The sequence below is a fragment of the Mytilus trossulus genome, chromosome 14 (assembly GCF_036588685.1).
Source record: "Mytilus trossulus isolate FHL-02 chromosome 14, PNRI_Mtr1.1.1.hap1, whole genome shotgun sequence".
NCBI classification, from domain to species: domain Eukaryota; kingdom Metazoa; phylum Mollusca; class Bivalvia; order Mytilida; family Mytilidae; genus Mytilus; species Mytilus trossulus.
The window spans coordinates 64,768,108-64,793,923 of record NC_086386.1 but is presented as its reverse complement, the minus strand read 5'-3'; the positions used below and the strand labels follow the sequence as shown (position 1 = coordinate 64,793,923).

Genomic DNA, 25,816 nt, shown 5'->3' with positions numbered 1-25,816 from the left:
AAAAGGATACTTAAAATATATTGTATTTGCTAATTTTAAAAAGATGACGTTTTGATGACGTCGCATGGTGACGTTTTAGTACATTTTGCTTTTTCAGTAAACAGTCCAGCTGTTGATAAATACTGTGAACGTTTTGTGTATATTTAAATATGTTTACCTATGTTGAAAGACGTGCATAGTATCAAATCATAAAAATACAAATTTTTTAGTCTCTAGGAAATCTTGTAAAATTTCCGTTGCTATTTTTTCTCAATAGGTGCAATTTGGGTACTCGGTGCAATTTGGGTACCCTTACGTTAGTGAATAAGATTTGTTTCTACAGTATTTCACCTGGATGAATGTTCATACTTACAAAACTGAGGTTTGAATTATGAAATGTTTACATTTTTTAGGTGTATAGATGGACGTTGTCAGTTCATATAGACAAATAGAGGAAATAAGTCTGTATTTTTTTATGATCACACATACTGTATATAGCTTATCATATGCATCATATTAAAAATCGTTTAAGTGTATCATAAAAATTGCAAAGCCAGAATAACAACTAATATGGACAGAATTATAACCTTACTATAATGTATTATGCTTACAAATGTATTGCAATTTTTACTCTGTTTATAGAACAGAACTGTGTTTTAAAGAAGTTTTAACATACCTTGTATGGGTTTAAGATGACTGATTTCTGAGGAATATGTTTAAATATACCAACAAAAACTGTCTTTATTATTAAAAGTGTTTTATGAAAAAAAATCATTTATTTATACTATTTACCTGTATTTACTTGAATTATTGGCGCAAATGAAAGGTTTTAATTTTGGCGCAAATGAAAGATTTTTTTGGTGCAAATGAAATGCCAATTGGCGCAAAAGCAAAGCACCATTCCTAAACCTCACCTAAGTAAATCCTCAAAGACAGTCTGTAACACCATAAATTAATTAACAATATATTATAATAAACCAAAAAATAAACATGAAATTAAAAAATAGTTTAAATTTGCTCGACTACATTTTTATTGAGGAAACATTACAAAGTTGTAGAACACTGAACATAATCCAGATTCAATATATGTGAAAGGAGATAATCAATTTGAAGATCTTTTGTGAAATTTGAAATAAGAAAAATATTGAAAATTCCAAGGCAAATTCACCAAACTGATTTGGTTTATTATAATATATTGCAAAATCAAAAGCTCACACAAATCTAGCAAATGGAAAACATCTGTTATATTGTGGATTAAACCTGGTTTTATAGTTAACTCAAAGTTCTAGTTCATTTTGCTTTCATTTCTTATTTTAATGACCAAAAAATGATTAGAGACAACCTGGCAGTAGTCAACATACAATTCATTGTCACTGTTTAGAAAATGATTTATACAGGGAGTTAATTAACATCTTCCTTAAAGAATTTGTGGATTGAGAAAACAACAATAATTATAGTTTTATTTGTTACAGAATGGTCTTCCTTCAGTGGACAATCCTTACATCTTCAATGGAGATTTTGTAGACAGGGGAAGCAACTCTGTAGAAATAGTTATTATTTTATTTGCTAGTTTTCTATTGTATCCAAATGAGATGTATATAAATAGAGGAAACCATGAAGATCATATAATGAACATCAGGTATCAAATTATCATCAGGAATTTCCAAACTAATCACCTTACAAACAAAATAATCAAGTCATATAAAGTTTTCAGAATATAGTGAAAAATATAGGCAATATAGGAAAGGTGTACTGACATAAGTAGTCTCTAAACACATTAGCTCCAAATTGAGCTTTCGTTAGTAGAAGCTATAGTAACTATGTGTATCAGTGAGATCTCTATACCTTTGTAATTATACCCCGCTTTAAAAAAGGGGAGGTATACTGTTTTACCTCTGTCTGTCCGTCCGTCAGTCCATCCGTCAGTTCGTCCGTCAGTCCGTCCATCCATCAGTCCGTCCGTCAGTCAGTCCGTCCGTCAGTCAGTCCGTCCAATGAAACTTTCGTCACATTTTTCTCAGGAACTACAATACAAAGATTTCTGAAATTAGGTTTCAGGGTTTATCTAAGTCAGCTATACCGTGTGATGCGTTTTCAGATTCATCACTTGACAACTTCCTGTTTACCGAACACTTGTATGATTTTACACATGATAGCCAAGTTGAAAATTTTCGTCACATTTTTCTCAGGAACTACAATACAAGGATTTCTGAAATTTGGTTTCAGGGTTTATCTAAGTCAGCTATACCGTATGATGCGTTTTCAGATTGATCACTTGACAACTTCCTGTTTACCGAACACTCATAAGATTTTACACAAGATAGGCAAGTTGAAAATTTTCGTCACATTTTTCTCAGGAACTACAATACAAGGATTTCTGAAATTTTGTTTCAGGATTAATATAAGTCAGCTATACCGTATGATGCGTTTTCAGATTCATCACTCGACAACTTCCTGTTTACTGAACACTTTCATATTTTTACACTATTAATATTATCCACTTGTGGCAGGGGTATCATCAGTGAGCAGTAGCTCGCAGTTTACTTGTTTGGTTTGTGAGAATAAAGATATATATATTTAGAAAAATGTAAAAGTGAAAAATATAGTTTATTGAAGGGAGATGATAACTAAAATTGAGAATGGAAATGGGGAATGTGTCAAAGAGACAACAACCCGACCAAATAAAAAACAACAGCAGAAGGTCACCAACAGGTCTTCAATGTAGCGAGAAATTCCCGCACCCGGAGGCGTCCTTCAGCTGGCCCCTAAACAAATATATACTAGTTCAGTGATAATGAACGCCATACTAATTTCCAAATTGTACACAAGAAACTAATATAAAAATAATACAAGACTAACAAAGGCCAGAGGCTCCTGACTTGGGACAGGCGCAAAAATGCGGCGGGGTTAAACATGTTTGTGAGATCTCAACCCTCCCCCTATACCTCTAACCAATGTAGAAAAATACATAACAATACGCACATTAAAATTCAGTTCAAGAGAAGTCCGAGTCTGATGTCAGAAGATGTAACCAAAGAAAATAAACAAAATGACAATAATACATAAATAACAACAGACTACTAGCAGTTAACTGACATGCCAGCTCCAGACTTCAATTAAACTGACTGAAAGATTATGATTTCATCATATGAACATCAGGCACAATCCTTCCTGTTAGGGGTTTAGTATCATACCATCATAACATATATGAGAAGAACATAACCCGTGTCATGCCAACAACTGTTTTTAGAATAAATGTGTTTAGTTCCGACGCAAAGACCTTATCAGTGACTCAATATTAACGCCAAAATATGCAATCTTTAATGACTTGACAACAGTATCGTAATTATATCCCTTCTTAATCAGTCTATTTAAAGGTTTTGTAAGTTTCTGAGGTGAATACTGACACCTTTGTGCTTTATAAAGAATATTTCCATAAAAAATTGGATGTGAAATACCTGAACGTATAAAAAGTCTGCATGTTGAGCTATATTTACGAATGATGTCTTTATACCGATGATAAAATTTAGTAAAAGTTTTGACTAGTTTGTGATATCGAAAACCCTGGTGTAATAATTTTTCAGTAATACATAAATTTCTCTCGTTAAAATCTAAAACATTGTTACAAACACGAGCGAATCGTACAAGTTGAGATATATAAACACCGTAAGATGGTGACAAGGGAACGTCACCATCTAAAAACGGATAATTACAGTAAACTATAACTAATATACTAACATAAAATTTTCGAGGGAGATAAGGACCTCAACAATTCTATAATTGGATATCCTTCAATATAAATGAAGGTCCACAACTATTTCAGGACCTCCTCAAGTTGATTTTTAAGGGTCCAGAATCAGTTTCACAAAAAATCTTAAAAATAAAATTGATCATAATTATACTGAATTGTGTCAACGACTTGCAATCAATTCTAGTCTTTAGTTTTTTTTTATGACTCATTTTAGTTAAACAATAATGAGAATTGCATTCTGATATTTGATACCTATATTGTATTCAGATTTTTTCTGAAATTGCAATAATAAATATCATGTTTTTGTATGTTCTTTTTAAAAATCGCAATTATAAATGCACACAATATTTATAGTAGTTTGATAATGATAATTAAGCTGTATGCAGAAACCATGTATTCATTTTTGTAAACAATAAAATTACCCATTATACTTAGGATGTGACTATAATAAGAAATAAGTTTTTGATACATTTTGTATATTGTAGGTATGGTTTTGTGAAGGAAATCAACAGAAAATATACAGTATGTATAAATAAGATCATACTTGCATTAAATTGAACCTTAAACTTCAAGTAAAAATCTTCAATAAGATGTAAACTATTTTTATCGCTATTTTGTGCATTTTTCCTTTGATTTTTTTTGGTGATAATTTTTCATATTATACTACTCACTTTCAGAACAAGAAAATTATCGCTAGAGGCACATGGCGTTGCTAATAAAATTGACAACATCGTCATACGTAAAATAGTGATAAACAGATTATCATTGGTCATCTCAACTCGATTGCTTTTCTCGCTTTCGCCATACCGATTCAAGCGAGAAAAGCAATCGAGTTGAGATGATCAACGATAATCTATAAATATCAATTGTTCTGGTTGAATTTAAAAAACTAGATATAGAATGCTATAAAGGTATTTACTGCTTGACAATCTTGTCTTTCTCCACTTTATTCTTTTGGATGATTCTTTGGGTTTCTCGGTATGATTGGTTTTAATAGACAACTTATACAATGCTGATTATTTCATGTTTCAGTAAGAACCTATTGTTTATTGACACCATTTACATCGACTCCATGTCAACCATAGTAATAACTCATTCATGAAAAATAAAAATTTATATTTGGTGTATAGAATAAGTTTTGAAAATATTAAAGCCAAGATTTAATTCTCTATTGATAATGCAAAACTTACAACTTATATAGATGTAACTTTACCTGATGTACTATAAAAGTACATTTTAATCATTGATCTGCTACAGGCACATGCTGCTATGGTGTTAAGGCTCTTTGAAGATGTGTTCAGTTGGTTACCAATAGCAACATTAATTGACAGGAAGTTATTGGTGGTGCATGGTGGGATATCGGATACAACCAGTCTCAGCGATATTGCAAAGATTGATAGACATAAGGTTAGAACAAGAGTATGGAGTATAACAATGCATAGCAAAGTGTAATAAGAGAGATGAAAATATACCAGAAGGACATTCAAACTCGTATAAAGTTAAAAATAAACTGACTCCATGGCTTAAAAAGAAAAAGACAAACAGATAAGTAATAGTACAAAAAACACAAAATAGAAAACCAAAGACTGAGCAACATAAACCACACCAAAATTTGCAGGTGGTCTCATTCAACATAAACCACACCAAAATCTGCAGGTGGTCTCATTCAACATAAACCACACCAAAATCTGCAGGTGGTCTCATTCAACATAAACCACACCAAAATCTGCAGGTGGTCTCATTCGACAATGGCTCCACATGTGGCATCTTCCTAATATGGAACCCGTATGATTTTTAGTATTGAGTGTTTTGAGTACAGTTTATAGGATTTGTTACTGATTTAAAAAAATGAGTAAAACAAATATTGATAAATACCAAGTTGAATGAAGACAGTTTTTTTTATTATTGTTGTATAATATTGACAAGGGTTTGATCTACAACTGAAGATCAAAGGAGTCTTTCTGTCTTTCTCTATTCACCTATTTAATAGATGAAAATTAACAATAAAAACAATATATTAAAAGTATCTGCTTCAAGTTTGCGTTTAAATTAGCTGTTTGCCTGTATCTCTCTGATAAGACTTTGACAAACTTTTGACCTTATCTTAAAAACCTTTAATTGACTTTGAAATTTTAAAGAGGTCATCCTGATTGCTTAGAACCCAATTAAGGTACACCTGATAAATGTAGAGTTGTTCTTTTACAATATGTCTATGTTTACAGTTCCTGTCAATACTACATCCACCCAGAGAGGATGGAGACATAACCAAGTTAACAGAAAATGAAATCATGGAATGGAAAACGGTAAAGTCAACATTTTATATAGTATATCTGTAAATAATTAAATGATAATACAGCATCCCTCAAAATATAGACATTATTGTATTAAGGCACAAAACGAAAGGGATTTTTATATAAATTGAATGGTTCAGTTGTCAAGATATTGCTGGACAACAGTCACAGATAATATTCCAAAATAGTCACAATTAAAATGCCTGATATCTGATGAACATCACACCATTTATCATAATTATAAATTCAGATACACAATGAAGTCATGTGATTTGTTTATTTTCCAGATGTTAGATATAATGTGGAGTGATCCTCGAACACAGGTGGGCTGTACTCCTAACTCGTTTAGAGGAGGAGGGGTTTACTTTGGATGTAATGTGACCGAGGCATTCCTATCCAAACATCAGTTACAAGGTATTATCAGGTCACATGAATGTAAAGCTGATGGATACGAGTTCTGTCATAATCAAAAGGTAATACTAGTGTTTTTATTGTTTCTTTTAATCTTAATGTGCTTTCTATCTTATTGATGGCTAAGTTACCTTTTAGGACCTCCATATCTCTGGTTTTCATAGTTTGGCAGGGTACCTGTAGCTATTTCATTACCATGTATCGTTTTGAAGAATACAAATCTGCAGTCAGTCCCCTAAGTTTAAGATGCATAGTCAATTTTTACTAAAAATTACAGTAAATCTAGGTGCTTAGAATAATTTTCCAAGTACATTTTTACCACCACACATTCTGCGTTTTATTTTATTTACAGTAGATATGAGCTAAATTAGTGTTTAAGAGAGATATTTGTAATATTTGTGATCTTATTAAATGATGCATAGCACAGAAAATTATCCTATATTCTGAGCAAAACAAGTTTAGTTTACTTAATAATCTGCCTCTTATTTAGCCATGTAAACAATAGAAATGTTTAAGATTCAGATGAATTTGTGATGGAGAATTTAACTTATTTGAATTCATCACTTCACAAAGTGCAACTTGATGTCTTACTATCTTTGGTTTTGTTCTGACAATTCCTTCTTTTAACCTTGAGCTTTGAATCTTGACACATATAGTAAATTTTTATGATAATTATCCCTTTATTATCTTTAACCAGACTAAACCTCCACCTGTGCTGCAAACTGTTTGAGAACTTCTTCAAACTTGGCAAGAAAAATAACCAGAGCTGCATAATCATACATATAACATACATATAACATACATATAACATACATATAACATACATATAACATACATATAACATACATATAACATACATATAACATACATATAACAACTTAATGCCACAACAAGTAAAGTGTCAACTTGTTGTCTGGGATCAGGTGAATTAGTAAGAAATCAAAACATATTTTTGATGAACTTTTTATTTCATTCAGTTTGGAAGTTATGTTGTGGTAATATTCAAAATATCATTACTGAAAGGAAGCTGTATGTTTATAATTTGTGTGTTTTATATTACAGGTATTAACAGTATTTTCAGCCTCTAATTACTATGAGTATGGAAGTAATCGTGGTGCTTATCTCAAAATAGTGGGTAGAGATCTACAATACAACCTGGTACAGTATTCCACTACAAAGGCTTCAAGGAGAAAAATTACATTTACACAAAGGTATAGCAGTACATTAAAAGATTTACAGGACCTACAAAAAAATAATTGACTCTGCAACAAACCATACCAACCACCATTACCTGACTTTCTATAGAGTAAATTTATCAGAACAACAACACATGATCAACTTTTAACAATGCCAAACAATAAACAGGGCTAAAACATAAATAGTTTGTTGGCCTGTAACAGTCAAGATTTAAACTTGTACTTTTAGCCCTCAATCCTCCTACTAGTAATCAAATGTATTTTAAAAGGAAAATATAGTTAAATGTTTTAAGAAGTCAGCTTCTTAGTTAAAGATGAAGATAAACTTTGGTTTGATAAATAGTATATTTTTTAGAGTGAGTAATTTTGAATCATCAGCAATACAAGATTTGAGAGAGAAAATTTTGGCTTCTAGAACACAGCTTGTTCAGGAGTTTGAAAAATATGACAAGTCTGTTACAGGTTTGATTACTTATTTTATTTCAAGAATTTCATTAAAACATTTCAATCAGATTTTAAAGGTTTAATCACTTGTTGTAAATTATGCTGCATATGATCATTTATTATTTCAAATACACTAAAAGCTAAATAGATGAACAAAAATAAGAAGATGTGGTATGCTTGCAAATTTGACAACTATCCAAACTAAAGGCTCTAAAGAGCCTGTGTCGCTCACCTTGGTATATGTGAATTAAACAAAGAAAGCAGACAGTTCATGACAAAATTGTGTTAAGGTGATTGTGATGTGTTTGTACATCTTACTTTACTGAACATTCTTGCTGCTTACAATTATCTCTATCTATAATGAACTCTTCCGTGTAGTTACAGTGGAAAATGTTAGTAAAAATTTACAAATTTTATGCAAATTGTTAAAAATTGATTATAAAGGACAATAACTTCTTAGAGGGTCAATTGACCATTTTGGTCATTTTGACTTATTTTTTAGTCTCAAATTGCTGTACATTATTGCTGTTTACAGTTTATCTCTATCTATATTAATATCCAAGCAAATCTGACAATGGGTAAAATTGTTTATCTGGTCAAGATCTATCTGCCCTGTTATTTTAAGATGAATGGGACAACCTGTTGTTGGGTTGCTGCCCCTGAATTGGTAATTTTAAGGAAATTTTGCTGTTTTTGGATATTATCTTGAATATTATTATGGATAGAGATCAACTATAAACAGAAAAAATGTTCAGCAAAGTAAGATTGACAATTAAATCAACAGGACCAAAATGGTCAGTTGACCCCTATAGGAGTTATTGCCCTTTATAGTCAATTTTTAACCATTTTTTAACAAAAAAACAACCATAGCATACAGCATACAACAGCCACAGATATGTATTGTAAAATATTCCTCATTTCCCCCATAACTTTACATGTCATTGTATTATAAAGGAAAAGTAACTGTAAAAGAATGGTGTGAAGTAATGGAAAATGTTATGAGGATGGATTTACCCTGGAGGTCATTGAGGTCAAAACTTGTCAAGGATGATCCCGGTACTGACAAAATGGTGCTGTATCATACAATGTTTGATCAATATCATCTTTATCATAGATATACTGGGGTAAATATCATCTTTATTGTAGATATACTGGGGTGAATATCATAGATATACTGGGGTAGATATACTGGAAACAGGCTATTATTTGAACTTGTAATTATTTTTGATTATGAAATTTGCTTGATTTCTTGTTATTGAAATTTTTAATAAATTCCATGTTTATTCTGTACTGAAATGTTCTGTGCTGCGCACAACACTTTCTATTACAAAGAAAATAGTATATTTTCAATAGAATGTACTGTGCCGTGCACAACACTATCTAACCAAAATATATTGTATGGAAAGTGTTATTAACCGCTCAAAAGATTATAATACCAAATAAACATGGAATTTATTAAAAATTTAAACACAAGAAATTATGCAAATTCCGTAATTAAAAATAATTCCAAGTTCAAATAATAGCCTGTTTGGAGTAAATATCATCTTCATCATAGATATACTGGGGTAAATATCATCCTTATGGTAGATATACTGGGGTAAATATAGATATACTGGGATAAATATAATCTTTATAGTAGATATACTGTGATAAATATCATCTTATCATAGATATACTGGGGTAAATATCATCTGTGTTATAGATATACTGGAATAATTATCTTCTGTATTTTTGGGCTTTTTGAATGCTGTAGAAACATTAATTTTTCGTTGGGTTAAAATTTCTTGGTTATGTCTCTCATAGGGGATTTAATTTCATGGTTTCCTTAAATGTAAGTGGTATTATATGTGGTTAAATTGTGTGGGTTTTTTAATTTTGTGGATATATTTTCTCGGTGAATTAAACGAAATTAAATCCTCCATGAAAAATTCTGCTTTTACAGTAGATGCCAAATGACAGATTTACATGTTTTTATAATCCGCTAATATTGGGTTCTATTTTAAACGAAATTGGACTTTTGTTTTGTCGACCTTCATACTGCCAAGTAGCTTTTAAATGAAAAGAAATAAAAACAGTAGCACCACAGCCTCTAAAGAGTGTCTACAATGATGGTAAAATACTCTGGTCCAATCGGCCATGAAAGGTTGACTGTCAAATGAGAGTCAGAAAAAAAAGTAACAGTCGTGCACCTGCTGACAACTGTCAAAGTCTCGATTTCAGGTTGTTTCACAACTATTCTATTCACAACTCATAAATAAATGTACATACACTACTTCTGTACATGTTAAACGACTTTCATGACCTGGGTACATGTTAAACGACTTTCATGACCTGAGGTTAAGTTTTCTACATGTTTCAACTGGAAATGAAACTTAACTGTGATTTGTTTTGATTCCACCATTTTGTTTTTCACAAGTTTTCTCTCTCTCTACAATTGTTGAAAAAACATTTTTTGACAACGTCTTTACGCCTGATAATAATATATCGAATGCATTTGGTGTTTATCATTATATTTGTGGACGCACATATGACCAAGAAACATATCAAAAACATGATTTTTTTTCTGTTTGCACTGTGGTCATCTAAAAAAATCAAAAAAAATCAGCAGCTACACAGGTGTGTGAAAGGATACATTCAGCATGCACATCAGGGTGACAAATGGATACATTTGGCATGAAAGGGTTTAGAAACATTTTGTCTAAGCTGTTCATTTGAGTCTTTAATCCATATTTACAACATTCACTCTAATTGTTACAGAATTACAGGACTTAACATGTTAAAAATAGAATGGCAATTAAGAATTGGAAGTGACTCTTATGTCTCATGATTCTAAAAGGTTGTGGATGGGTTTATCATGTTCTGTTAGAACTTTGTTTATAGTAATGACTATTCCTTTATATTTTGTTTCAGAATGGTCCTACCCTTACAGAGATGTTATACAGAAATAAGGACAACTTAGAAACTATATTTAGAATTTTAGATAGAGACAATTCTGGTTAGTTATCATTTCAATTTTTCATGGAAACTTGTTATTCAACAAATTTTCACTCAATTGCCTAAATAATGAACAAAACTTCTTCTAATGCATTATTGAACAAGTTTAATAGAAGAATCTACTGTATAATACTGTGAAAGTACTGTGATTTGTGGGGTACCAATTTTCGTGGATTTCGTGGCCGACTTTATCCACGAATTTAAGTGTCCAACTAAATAAAACAACCCTTGTTCATTGAATCAAGACATGGAAAGATCCAGCGATAGGTTTAGAGAATATATTGAATAACGCCAAATCAGAGAATACTTTTATAACAGTCACAGAACTACAACTGCATGCTAGATTATACCCATAACCTAAACTTTACAACTATTGATCTTTTTATTCTCTTAACAAGTATTTTTGATCGATGAAAGTCAGATTTCCGGTATTGATATTGCTAGTATGATAAAGTGGTCATTTTATATCCTCATAGTTCTCGAACATAATGGAAATTATAATTTCATACTGGGCTTGATTTTGATAAGAATTATTTGACAATTCAAGATATGTTCATAGCATTTGTTACTGTTTTTTTTAGTTGACAGGTTTATGGCCTAATAAACACCTTTGATGGTCTTTAATCTGTTGATCACTCTGTCATGGGTTAATAAGTGTTATCACTACGATTTACACATGTCAATGTTTACTTTGCAAATTCCGAAATCCAGAATATTTGTAGCCTTTTTTTTCTAAAGTCTTTAATTTTTAATTATATTTTTTAGAAAACTAAAATCCACCAATTTAAAATCCCACGAACATGTAAATATTGCTCAAACAAAGAAAATTGATACCCACGAATTAAAGTACTTTCACAGTATATTGTTTTCCTAAAAATACCACTAATATTTCACTAATGAGACAATTATTCACCAAAGTTAAAAAGAAAACCTCATATTGATAGTTGGCTATGAAAGGCCCTGACAGGAAAAGGGAAACAAATCAAAAGAGATCACTTATGGTCATTTATAACCAAACAATTTACAAACAAGAATGTGTCCATAGTACACGGATGCCCCACTTGCACTATCATTTTCTATGTTCAGTGAACCATGAAATTGGGGTCAAAACACTAATTTGGCATTAAAATTAGACAGATCATATCATAGGACACATGTGTACTGAGTTTTAAGTTGATAGGACTTCAACTTCATCAAAAACTAACTTGACCAAAAACTTTAACCTGAAGCGGGACGAACAGACGCACAGACCAGAAAACATAATGCCCCTCTTCTATCATAGGTGGGGCATAAAAAAGAAATAGGACAGACATGAACCATGTCTTTTGGGGCACCAAACAATATAATAATACAAAGGATACTGGCTATTCATCTATGATACAAAATCAGGACATGTAAAGCAAAAAACACACTAAAAAGCAAAGGAACCTTGCTTTCATCTGAAAGCCACAGTGGTGCATTTGAATAGGTTGACATAAACTCACCTTACTGCAATTTTAGACAGCCCTTAGCATCATTTTGAGCTGAATTTGTAAGATGTTATACATTTGTACCACCAAATCAGGCATGGTAAAAAATAACATCCTGTAAAGTAGTACATATAGTACATTTTACATATTTTGACCAAGTATTTGTAGTAATGGTTGAAAATTAATATGGTAGATAAAAAGTACTGTATGATGAGGTAACAAGCAACAAATGATGAAAATAGTTCTTCACTAATGAAATTAAAAGTTTAGTTCTCTTTAAATATATTCTGAAATGTAATTACATTTGTAAAGAAGCAAAAAAAAATGAAATGGCATTTAAAAACAAAGCAATAAGATTGCTGACAAACTACATGTTTTTTTTCTGCAGGTCAAATTTCTATGGAAGAATTTGAAGAGACAATCAAGATGTTAATCAAACATCAAGGACTTAAGGTTCCAGAGAGAGACATTCTAGACATTGCCCACAGCATTGATATCAACAAAGATGGATCTATTGACTTCAATGAATTTCTGGAAGCTTTTCGTATTGTGGACCATTTTGGTATAAATCGAACAAGAAGACGTATGGATTCAAATGAGTCAGTAGATTTTCATTCAGTAAATGGGAGTATTAGATCAGTCAATGTGTCTCCTACGGACATGACAAGAAAAGTTTCTCGCAAAGTTTCAAGACGAACAAGTTTAAATGAGATTGTTGAAATTTCTGCTAGTAATAGAGACAATCACATATTAAATGACAATTCAGTAAAGGAACTTTCAGAATGTGACTAAAACATTTAAATGAAAATTTACAGAAATCAGCATACCTAGAATATTAAAAAGAATTAAGTGAAAAAAATGGAAAACATCCTTGTAAGGACTCATGATGCATTAGATGGTTTATACCATTTCTTGTAGAACTTGTACATCTAATCAGTTTTTAAGTCGTATGAGGAGTATAATCTAGTACACATTGTTGTTAAGGGGCCAGTTGAAGCCCCCCTTCGGATGTGAAATTTAATTGCTGTGGTGAAGACCTTTTGGTGGACTTCTGCTGTTTTATTTCTCTTTGACACATTCCCTATTTTATTTCACTTTTTTTTGTTATCTTTGCTAGCCAGGGGTTACAATCCACTGACTGTCCTTCTTATCAACTCTTGGCAGATTAAGTAAAACCTTGTGATTATAATGCTGTGCTATCTATCGGTAGTAAGGGACCGGTCAAAATTTATCGTCACATAGGACCTTGCAAAAAATAAAAACATTTAATAAAAGTTACAACCCTATGGCTTTCTGACTGAACAAAAAATGATGTCCTATGCCAACTTAGTAATAAAAAAGTTGGTGTCCTATCCTACTTTTCCAATGTATTGTAAATAAAAGTATACTTAATAGAGGCATTTAACATATGTTGTCCATATAATATGATCAAAAGCAACAGTTTCATGTTTAATTTTGTTGATTCACATACAATTACAGGCATGGCATTATCATACATTATGCTATGAATAAAGCATTGAAAAAAACAAAGACATTGCAAAATGCAATCAAACCACAAATAGGTGTTTGTTAAACTGAAAAATTAATGAAGCTGCATGTATCTTTAATGTCACACCCATTTGGACTACTTCATTCTTGACCAATGACAGCACTTGAACTCTCCTCAATGTTGACGTGTACAAATGATAAAGTGTGTAGTGTTTACAAATTTTGTGAAGCAGAAACTGAAAATATACTCTGACATTCCAAAATTTGCACTAGTAATATACCAAGGAGTCCCAACAATTTGATTAAGAAGTTTTGACATTAAATATTGTAATATGTTTTGGGAGTAAAGACTTGTTGCACAACCAGCATGTGTTTATTTACATTTTCTAAATTTATACATAAAAGTGCTTTTTGATTGGATGCAGCCAATAACAACTGTAACCAATGAATGTCCTTACCTTGTGGATCCAAAAGGACACAGATATTCAGTTTCTCATTATAAATATATAATACTTTAATGAACTATTTTTCTAAAAATCAATCTTTTAAGTTTGAGCATTATATTGAGATTTAAGCATATGATAAGTAGATATAGGAAGATGTGGTGTACTTTCTTTGATTATATTCATTACACCTTGTCAACACTCTTTTTAATAAAACATACCCTTTTCATTTAATCAGAGGTTTATTCAGGTATTAATCTATACAATGAAAACTAAAGGATTAAAAGTTAAAACAGCCAATGACACACTTATTCAAATGTTAAAAAAGCCATTGACACTTGAAGTCAAAAGTTAAAACATTCAATGACACGTACAGTCAAGAGTTAAAACAGCCAATGGTACTTACAGTAAAAAGTGGAAACAGCCAATGACACTTACATCAAGATTTAAAATATCCAATGGCACTTAGAGTCAAAAGTTAAAACAACCAATGACATTTACAGTTAAGAGTTAAAACAGCCAATGACACTTAAAGTCAAAAGTTAAAACATTCAATGACACGTACAGTCAAGAGTTAAAACAGCCAATGGCACTTACAGTAAAAAGTGGAAACAGCCAATGACACTTACGTCAAGATTTAAAATATCCAATGGCACTTAGAGTCAAAAGTTAAAACAACCAATGACATTTACAGTTAAGAGTTAAAACAGCCAATGACACTTAAAGTCAAAAGTTAAAACATTCAATGACACATACAGTCAAGAGTTAAAACAGCCAATGACACTTACAGTAAAAAGTTAAAACAGTCAATGACACTAAAAGTCAAAAGTTAAAACAGCCAATAACACTTACAGTCAAAATTGTAAACAGCCAATGACACTTAAAGTGTAAAGTTAAAACAGCAGATGACAATTAAAGTCAGAAGTTAAAACAGCCTATGACACTTACAATCAAAATTTTAAACAGCCAATGACACAGTCAAAAGTGTATACAGCCAATGAATGACACTTAAAGTGAAAAGTTAAAACAGCAGAAGACAATCAAAGTCAAAAGTTAAAATAGCCAATGACACTTACAGTCAAAAGTGTAAACAGCCAATGACACTTAAAGTCAAAAGTTAAAACTGCCAATGACACTTTAAGTCAAAAGGTTAAACAGCCAATGACACTTAGAGTCAAAAGATAAAACAGCCAATGCCACTTACAGTTAAGAGTTAAAACAGCCATTGACACTTAAAGTCAAAAGTTAAAACTGCCAATGACACTTTAAGTCAAAAGGTTAAAACAGCCGATGACACTTTAAGTCAAAAGGTTAAAACAGCCAATGACACTTTAAGTCAAAAGGTTAAAACAGCCAATGACACTTTAAGTCAAAAGGTTAAAACAGCCAATGACACTTTAAGTCAAAAGGTTAAAACAGCCAATGACACTTTAAGTCAAAAGATTAAAACAGCCAATGACACTTTAAGTCAAAAGGTTAAAACAGCCAATGACACTTTAAGTCAAAAGATTAAAACAGCCAATGACACTTTAAGTCAAAAGGTTAAAACAGCCAATGACACTTTAATTCAAAAGGTTAAAACAGCCAATGACACTTTAAGTCAAAAGGTTAAAACAGCCATTGACATATAGTCAAGAGTTGAATCACCCAATGACACTAAATGTCAAAAGGTAAAACAGCCAATGATGCTTAACGATGATCATAATTGTTACATTTCTCTTCTGTAAAATATTAAGGGTTAATTTATGTTCATGTGCACATGTTTTGCCTCCAAAGTTTTTAAGTTATATCTTTTAATTTTTGAAATACACATTTAAATCTCATAATGCATGAATTATCTGTTATGCTGTAATTCATAAGAAAATTAATTGACCTTATTTTATCTTTTATATAATATTGCTCGAAGTCAGCAAAAATAAAGCATACAAAATCTTTTTAAAAAAAACATTAGATTTTTATTATGGATACTAATTAATTAGATTTTAATTATGGATACTAATTAATTAGATTTTTATTATTGATAATAATTAATAAGACAATTAAAATCAACATTTTAGGTACAATAAAGGTTAAACCATTTTGAAATGTGTGATTTTATCATTTATATATTTAATGCACAAGGTTGTAAATTATGGATATGCATGTAAGGCCATTTGGTTCATGTATTATTTAAATATATTGCTTAAAATATGTGTTGATGTAAAAGTTAATATGTAAATCTAAAACATCATTAATGAATTTGGTAAATCGATTTTCATCAAAAGATAGTATTGCTCAGTGGTTAAAGTTTTTGTGTTTTGGTCTGTTTTTCTTATACTGTATGCAATAGGTATAGTATATATGGTATATGGTGTATGGAAGCACTGTAAGGTGTACATGTGCAACTGGCAGGTGTCATCTGACCTTGACCTCATTTTCATGGTTCAGTGGTTGTAGTTAACTTTTTTTGTCTTTTTTTTTATTACTATATGAAAAAGGTCAACTATATTTGGTGTATGGAAATATTATATGATCTTTGTCAGTCGTGCAGGTTTAATTTGACCTTGATCTCATTTTCACGGTTCATTGCTCAGTGTTAAGCTTTTGTTTTTTGGTCTGTTTTTCTTAAACTATAAACAATAGGTCAACTATATTTTTTGTATGGATGAATTGTTAGCTGTACATGCCTGCCTGGCATGGTTCATCTGACCTTGATGGTTGACCCTATTTTCATGGTTCATTGGTCAATGTATAGTTTTCCTAGTTAATGTTAAGTTTATGTGACAGTTGTAATAATGCCTTATATTTAGGACTATCAACATAATATCAATGATAAGTATTTCAGTGTGTGCACCCTTATGTTATATTACTCCATATTTCTTGTTGGTTTTATTTTATACCAGTATGCCAAATATGGTGTTGTTTATAAGGTATTGTTTAATTTATGTAATAAAATTTATGAAGCATGACATCAGTTTCTTTTTTAAGAAAGAGTTAACATGATAGAGTTACAGAGTATTGTTTTCTTTTACAGAGTTGAAATGTTCGTACAGATTGTAAATTATTTAATAAGTACTTTGTTCACAAATACTGCTTTATATCATAAAAGGACAATTTTTCTTAGTGGTCGAGAGGTGTTAACAAAGTAAATTTATGACACCAAGGCATATAAGAAAGTTGGTATTAATGTATGTCATGATATGTCTGGTGTCTGTAGTCTTTTTCTAGGTATGTAAAAAGTAAAATCCCAAAATTGAAACATTAAAAAATACTGAACACTGATGAAAATACAAAACGGAAAGTCCATAATCAAAAGCTCAAATACATCAAACGAATGGATATCAACTGTCATATTCCTGACTTGGTACAGGCATTTTCTTATTGTATCGCATTTATCAGTGACTTGAATTAGTCCACTCCGCCCCAAAGGGGGGCATAGGGCAGCTTCAGTTTCTCTCCATTTCTTCCTGCCCATGGCTGTTTCTTTTGTTTCTTTCCATGTCTTCCCAATTTTGCTCAGCTCAGTTGTCAAACGTTTGGATTTATTTGATACATGCAGCTGTTTCTCTTCAGGTTTCTGATCCGTATAAGAGTACTAGTACATATTTGACATTGGTTGTAACTGAGACTACAATGTGTTAAAGTAGTCTCAGGTTGTAGATATCCTTAACTTTGTGCTAGCACTCCTCTAAACATGAAAATATCATGTATTTGAAGTTGGTTGTTTACCACTTTTAAATGCTTTATAAGTTGCATAGGATGTTGATGTCTCCCTTGCTACAGACGGCTTTGGCTTCGTTGGCTAGTTCATCTACATCTACATCTACATCTACGACATAGCGGAGCTATGTCGTCACTTGAAAAGGGTACTTTGACCCATCACTCAAGTATAGTTTAACTTTTGACGTCCTCCAACATGACAATAAACTTTCTATATTTACAACCAATGGTTCCAAAATTGTGCTAAAAATTTATATACAGGTGCAGGTTAAAAACGTTTTCTACCAGTATCGACTGTCTGTGTTGCTAGCCACTACAGAGGAGCTTGGTGAGTTTGGTCTTGAATTCCTCACTGCTCTCGATCTCTAATAGTTCATCTGGTAGTTTATTCCAGTCTCTGGTCCTAGGGAAAAAGCTGTATTTGTAGATATCTTTGTTTGGCCTGATTTGTACATATCTTTTAATGTTCGGTTGATGGAGTCTCGACGTTCTTCTTGGTTTTATAATGTGCGTTGGAATAGGTATAGCAACTCTTTCATGGATGGCTTTATGAAAGAGTGTTATACGAGCTACTTTTCTTCTTATTTCTAGTGGTGTTAGATTTAATTCTTCTAGAAGAGTTGTTACTGTTCCAGGCTCTCTTGAGTAATTACTTTTGAAAAAGCGTGCTGCACGGCGTTGGACCATCTCAATCTGATAAATATGTTTTTGTAGGTGAGGGTCCCATGCGCTGCAAGCGTATTCAAGGTGGGGTCGGACAAGTGCAAGATAGGCTTGTTTTTTAACTTCCTCTGGACATGATCCAACATTTCTTCGTATGAAGCCTAGTGCTTTATTTCCTTTTGTGACAACTTCGTCAACTTGTTTGTCCCATGACATGGTGTTGGTGAGTTCAGCCCCTAGGTATGGGTTTGATGCAACTGATTCCAGGATATGACCATTGATGTTGTAGTTGAAGTTGATGGTTTTCCTTTTTTTGGTTATTGTAAGGACATAGCATTTTGAAGGATTGAATATCATTTGCCAAATTTTTGTCCATTTTACCATTTTGTCGAGATCTTCTTGTAGATGTTTGCAGTCATCCTTTGACGAGATTGCTAGGTAGAGTAGGATATCATCTGCAAACAGTCGAATTTTTGATGTTATGTCATTCCCGATGTCGTTTATGTATATGAGAAACAGCAATGGTCCTAAAACTGTTCCCTGTGGTACGCCAGATGTTACTTTAGCAGTACTTGATCTTTCTCCTTCCAGTGTGACTTGTTGTTCTCTTTGTGTCAGCCAATTGCAAGCTTCTAACCATGCAAGTATGTTTCCATCGATACCATATGATGCTAGTTTCTTCAACAATCGCTGGTGTGGTACTGTGTCGAATGCTTTACTAAAGTCTAATATGAGCATATCTACCTGTTGGTTATTGTCCAGATTTCTAGTTATATCCTCTGCTGTTATGACTAGTTGTGACTCACACGATCTTTTGCTTCTGAAGCCATGCTGGAAGTCCACAAGTATAGTATACTTCTCAGATGGTTCATTATGTGTTTAAATATAATATGTTCCATTATTTTACATGGAACTGATGTCAAGGATACTGGTCGATAGTTGACTGGTTGACTCTTATCCCCTTTCTTGAATAGTGCGATGACATTTGCAATAAGCCAGTCTTGTTGTACACTTTGATCTTTTAGTGTTTTGGTGAAGATTAACTGTAAATATGGTGATATTGACTCTGCACACTCTTTCAATATTCTACACGATATATTGTCTGGACCATTTGCCTTGCTTGGGTTCACTCCCTTTAATAGTTTGATTAACCCTTCTGTACTAATGTGTAGACTTGGTATTTTTGATGTTTCATTTTCAGTTATCTTAGGGAAGCTTTGAAAGTCTTCAATCGTGAATACTGATTGAAATTGTGCATTAAGTGCTTCTGCTTTTCCTTTGCTGTTGTCTAATATTCCTCCATTAACTTTGAGTGTTGATACTCCCACTGTTTCTCTCTTTTTAGATTTGATGTATTTCCAGTACTTTTTCCCTATTCTGTATTGGTCTTGTGTGTTTGTTGAAGCTTCTGATGTTGATGGACTTACTTCTAACATATCAAATATATACTTCTTATGTGATATATCAAGTTCTGTCTTTACTGCTTTTCTATATTGCTTGAATTTATCCCAGTGCTCTTTAGTTTGGTATTTCTTTGCAACTTTATATAGTCGTTCTTCTTTACGTATCATCTTCTTGATGTGTTGATTCACCCAAGGTAAGTTAAATCTCGATGTCAGATTTTTGGATGGTATATGTAGGTCCATTGCTTGAAAAAGGTGAGTTTTAAATAGAGTCCAGTACTCTTCGATGTTCATTTCTGTTAACTTCTCCTTGAAGTTTTCATATTTGCTGTTCAAATATTCTTGAACTTTTTCCATATTTCCCTTCTTATATTGATAGACTTTTCTGTGCTTGTTCTTAATTACCTTTGGTCTTGCATTGGCAGTTCTAATTATCATCTGATGATCACTCATTCCATCAGTAATGCTCATTTTCTGTACTAGATTTTCATTAGTTGTGAGAACAAGATCTAGAATTTTCTTTTCCCTGGTTGGTTCTGTGACACGTTGTTGCAAGCAGTGTTCCTCAACAATGTCTAATGCTAGTTTATTTATTTCGATGGAATAGTTATGGCTTGATTTGATGGCGTATCCTCCATTTGAGTCTTCTGGTAAATTGAAGTCTCTAGTAAGTATTATGTTAGGCAGAGTATTATAATGCGTTAATCTACTAATTGAAGTATTCAAGTTCTGTAATGGTGTAGGTTCATTATCTGGTTTACGATAATAACAGCCAGTGTAGAGGGCTTTACAGCCTTTCAGTTGTATCTTTGTCCATCCTATTTCACAGTTAGTGTCTAGTGTGTCTTCTCCGTTGCATACAATGTTCTTACGTACAGCATTAATTATGCCGCCGCCTTCATGACCTTTTTCAGTTATTCGGTCTTTACGAACTATCTCATATTGTTCTGGGTCTAATATTTCTGCTGTTGATATGGTTTTGTCAAGATGTGTTTCTTGCAGATGAACTATGTGTGGTTCATGTGTTTCAATTATTGTCTGGAGCATGTTTCGTTTAGCTTCACTTCGCAAACTACGACAATTCATTGTAAGTATGGTAAGTAATCCTTTATCATTTTCATTATTCATCTCTGATCTATCACTTCCGGTTGATGTACTGGAGGTGTTTAAGCTGTTGTTTTTGCTGTTTACTATTGGTTCTGTATGCTTATTTTGTTCGATTGTTGTACCAGTTAAAATTATTTTACATTTTGGACATGACCATGTTATGTTCTCACATTTACTCAATTTGTTATAATCTTCTGGACTAATGTTACCACATTTGATGTGAACCCATAGTTGACAATTGTCACATGACACAGCTCTATGGTTGCTGTTGACTGATTTATCACAGATTGTGCATGGATATTTTATGGGTCCTGGATTTTGATGAATGGCATTTGATAATATAAGTGTAAGTAGCAAAAATGTTTTCAGGATTCTTGGCAGTTTGTTCTTATTAATTGGATTTTATAGTCTTTGTGTTTGAAGACAAAGGCTTGGGGTGATGTCTTTCCATGACATAGCTTTAATATAGAAAGTAGTAGTAGTTGTTCTACAAAGTTCCTTTTATCTTGTTTGCAGCTTTTCTTCACCTCTTTATCTTTATTGCTATATTGTTCATGTGTCTGTTTTTTTCTGCTGTCTAGTTATAGCAGTTAGAACTTTTGCTTTCGCATGTCGTCTTTCGTTAACTGTTTTCCATGTATTTTCTGATATCAATTGCTTGTAGTTTTTGTTGGAGATAACCGACAGTTTCTTCACATGATTGAGTTAACAATAGAATCTCTGGTCATTTTCCATGTTCTGTTGATGTTAGTTTCGCCATCATGCAGGTTTTCAAGTAGAATAAATTTGTTGTGGAGCAGAATTTGATAGTCTTAAACTACTTTAGGGTCTTTGAATTAATCATCATTAAATTTCTTTCTTCTAGACTGTTTTTTATTTGTTGGAAGAAGTTTTAGTTGTATCTTTGCAATGATTAGGTTTCGCACATCTTATAGAGATGACCTCCGTCTTTGCGTTATAGCGATATGGTCTATTTGATTTTCTGTCACTCCATTCGTCGAAACCCAAGTAACTTTGTGACAGTTTTTATGGGAGGTAATGTACTACCAGACTATTTATAGCACAAAGATCAGCAAAGATTTCACTGTTCGCATTCATTTCGCCGATTCCATTTGGTCCCATTTCTATTTCTCTCCCTGTCATGTCCGTACTCACTTTTGCATCGAGGTCTCCTTTTATCATGAGGATGTCTCGTTTTGGTACAGAACTTTACAATCGTTTGCTGTCTTGTGTAGACGAAACGCACGTATGGTGTATTAAATCATAAGCCTGGTACCCTTGATAACTATCACTAGCATGTCGAAATGTCCTATTGTAATTTTTATTTGTGTATTTCTCTGTTCTGAATGTTCTTTCGTTTTTTTATACTGTATTCCTGTCATGTAATGTTGTCATTAAATGTTATACTTAACATTGCCATAAAAGCGCAAGGTTTGGCTAACCGCAAACCCGGGTTCAAACACAATTTAAATCTTGATATGTCTTGTACCATGCAAGTCAGGAAAATGGCAGTTGTTATATTATCTCTGTATGTTGCATTGTTGGTTTTTTTTTGTTGAACTTCAGTGTTTCTGTTGTTTCGTCGTTTTCCTCTGATATGTACTTACCTCAGTTTAAGTTTGTACCCCGGATTGTTTTCTCTCTATCGATTTATGACTTTCGAACAACGCCGGGTATACTACTGCTGCCTTTATTTGCAGAGAGTTGTAAAAGTAATCTTTCTCTTCTTCATCTGCATTATTTGTTGGTGAGTAAACCTGGAATTATGGTCGTTTTCTGAAATTATGTGTCAAACCTGGTGATTATTCAAGATGACACATGGTTCTATTCTAAGAGAGACTCACCGTCACTGCTTTGCCTTTTTAGTAAGCACGAGTCCACCCCTTTATCATGAGCATCAGTGGCGTTTGCGTTACCCGAGTATATGGTTCAATGTTATCATGCCAGACGTATTCCATCTTACTTCTTTGAGTACTTTCAATACTGTATCTGTCCATTTCTTTGGCTGTCTGTAAGCTCTTTCCACTTTGATACAGTGTTCGTACATTCCAAGTCTCAATTTTGGTTGGATACTTAGGTGAGAACAACTTCATCGGCCTTCGCGTCATATGTTGTCCTCGTGGTTTAGTTTTTGTGTTTACCTCTATCTCAAGTCGTTGACGGGTTTTCTTTTGTAGTCGTTTCTGTAACGTAATTTGTTTTATAAGTTACATGTGTTGGGTTGGCCCTAAGCTTAACCAGTTAACCTACGGTAAGGGTCGGGTTTTTCCATCCCTTTAGACGATTGCTGATGCTAACGAGTTCCATCTAACAGGATTTCAGATGAACTTTGATCGGGTTCAACATTTAAATTTATCTCTCGTATACTAGACCTGTAGTTACGTAAATGAATAAATGAGGTAGAACTTTAATGTTGACGATGCCGACGAAGAGTAGACATGTGGGATAGCTTTAAAAGATGTGACAAAAAAAAGAAGATTAATGAAACATGAAAATGAGGTTCATGTCACTTTGAACTATGGCAAACTGACATGTTACTAGTATTCTAGCTGCGTACCAATCATAGATATATAAACGGCGTTCTGGTGGAGAAATTAAATATTAAGTACGATCCCTCATTGTTTAATAAATGAACCACGAAATAGGAATCAAGGTCAGATTCACCACGTCAGAAAAAATTACCAACCAAATAATTGTCAATTATAACTCGAAGTCTTTAGCCCAAAAACTAAACGTTGATAACCCAAAACGTTATACTGATTTTATAATGCTGATTTGTGCATGATTTTTCATGTTCGTTCATAAATACTATCAGTATTCCCATTGGAATCAACTGTGCTCCTCTTCATAATAATGAAAAGAAGCTAGCATGATCCTTCTACTTCACATTCTGCTATATAAACGATTTCATCTCACTAAATAATCAGTTAAAGTTTGGCGATTATTGAACGCATCTATCCCATAGCATTTGAAATAAAACATATATTAGACTACAGTTAAATCTGTCTCATATCATGATTGTCATCTAGAAATTCACTATGAGGGTCGTTTGAGAACAAAAACTTAACCAGAGATGATTTTAGCTTCCCTATTGTGAACTTTTGATTTCTATGTAGCAACATTCCAACAGCGCCTGCATGTGGAGTTTATATCTCCTGGTTGATACGACTTTCCAGTGCTTGTGTTTCCCTATCATGATTTCTTTGATAGAGGGCTGCTGGTTTGTGTTACTCAATCTTTAGTTTTCTATGTTTTAATGTGCATACTGTTTTTAGTCTTCTGATCTTTTTTGTTGCCAAGGCATTGTCAGTTTAATTTTGGAGTTTGAATGTCTCTTTGTTATTTTTGTCTCTCTTTCTGTGTTTCAAATCTATGTACAGATATAGATGTTCATGTAGCTGGTACGAATGGATATATCCCATCAGACCCATTTCCCATCAGACGAACTAGGTATACGTAAAACGTATGAAAGGTCGAATTAACCTAGATATTTATGTAGTTCATACAATTCCCCAAGTTTTTTTATTTACCTTGTATTTTCAGTAGATTTATTTGATTTGAACATCGGTACACACTTTAATATTGCCGTTTGCATGATTGTTATAATCAAGGGCCAATGATGATCATATAGCAACTCAGTACTGAAAATAACTAAAACATATTTTTTTTCTATTGGTTTATGGCGTTGATGGTAAAGGTCCACACTCATAGTTTTTTATTCTATATGTTTCAGACCTTCATCAATGATTCAAATACAAAATAAACAACATCAGTAACTTGGGAGGAGTTGGCTAATACTTCTGTTAACTTGGGAGGAGTTAGCTAATACTTCTGTTAACTAAGGAGGAGTTAGCTAATACTTCTGTTAACTTGGGAGGAGTTAGCTAATACTTCTGTTAACTTGGGAGGAGTTAGCTAATACTTCTGTTAACTTGGGAGGAGTTAGCTAATACTTCTGTTAACTTGGGAGGAGTTAGCTAATACTTCTGTTAACTTAGGAGTAGTTAGCTAATACTTCTGTTAACTTGGGAGGAGTTAGATAATACTTCTGTTAACTTGGGAGGAGTTAGCTAATACTTCTGTTAACTTGGGAGGAGTTAGCTAATACTTCTGTTAACTTGGGAGGAGTTAGCTAATACTTCTGTTAACTTGGGAGGCGCTAGCTAATACTTCTGTTAACTTAGGAGGAGTTAGCTAATACTTCTGTTAACTTGGGAGGAGTTAGCTAATACTTCTGTCTCCATTTCCTCCGGCTGATTTTTGACATCCTGACACATCTCTCATTATTAGGAATATTGAAAATTAATGTTCTATTTTGCCTCAATTAGACACAGATCCTTCAACTACATTGTGTACCCATGCATGGTTAAGATAAAATTGATGTGAACAACATTTGTCTTTATTTAACACAAGTTTATTTCATCACAATAAAATATCATGAAAGCAAAACACAAACATACAATATTAATAAATAAAAA

The 25,816-nt window shown here is 32.6% G+C and overlaps 2 protein-coding genes across 8 annotated transcripts in view; one reads left to right on the top strand and one right to left on the bottom strand.

The window, feature by feature from the left end:
- Window positions 1-15,948, top strand: part of LOC134696993 (serine/threonine-protein phosphatase with EF-hands 2-like) — a 68,535-nt gene extending 52,587 nt beyond the window's left edge. For 6 of the 7 annotated variants that reach the window (XM_063558988.1, XM_063558990.1, XM_063558987.1 and 3 more), the window contains 10 exons: window positions 1,452-1,618; window positions 4,216-4,252; window positions 4,988-5,137; window positions 5,953-6,033; window positions 6,309-6,494; window positions 7,495-7,643; window positions 7,984-8,090; window positions 9,027-9,196; window positions 10,983-11,067; window positions 12,924-15,948. In XM_063558988.1, the coding sequence (XP_063415058.1) occupies window positions 1,452-1,618; window positions 4,216-4,252; window positions 4,988-5,137; window positions 5,953-6,033; window positions 6,309-6,494; window positions 7,495-7,643; window positions 7,984-8,090; window positions 9,027-9,196; window positions 10,983-11,067; window positions 12,924-13,327 (1,536 nt within the window). In that variant the 3' untranslated portion in view covers window positions 13,328-15,948. The remainder of the gene's footprint in view (window positions 1-1,451; window positions 1,619-4,215; window positions 4,253-4,987; window positions 5,138-5,952; window positions 6,034-6,308; window positions 6,495-7,494; window positions 7,644-7,983; window positions 8,091-9,026; window positions 9,197-10,982; window positions 11,068-12,923) is intronic. The other variant, XR_010103044.1, reaches the window with a different exon arrangement.
- A 3,671-nt stretch (window positions 15,949-19,619) lies between these two features.
- On the bottom strand, window positions 19,620-21,359 carry LOC134697993 (uncharacterized). Its single transcript, XM_063560280.1, has one exon. The coding sequence runs from the start codon at window positions 21,357-21,359 to the stop codon at window positions 19,620-19,622; it is 1,740 nt and encodes a 579-aa protein (XP_063416350.1).
- Window positions 21,360-25,816: the final 4,457 nt, after the last annotated feature.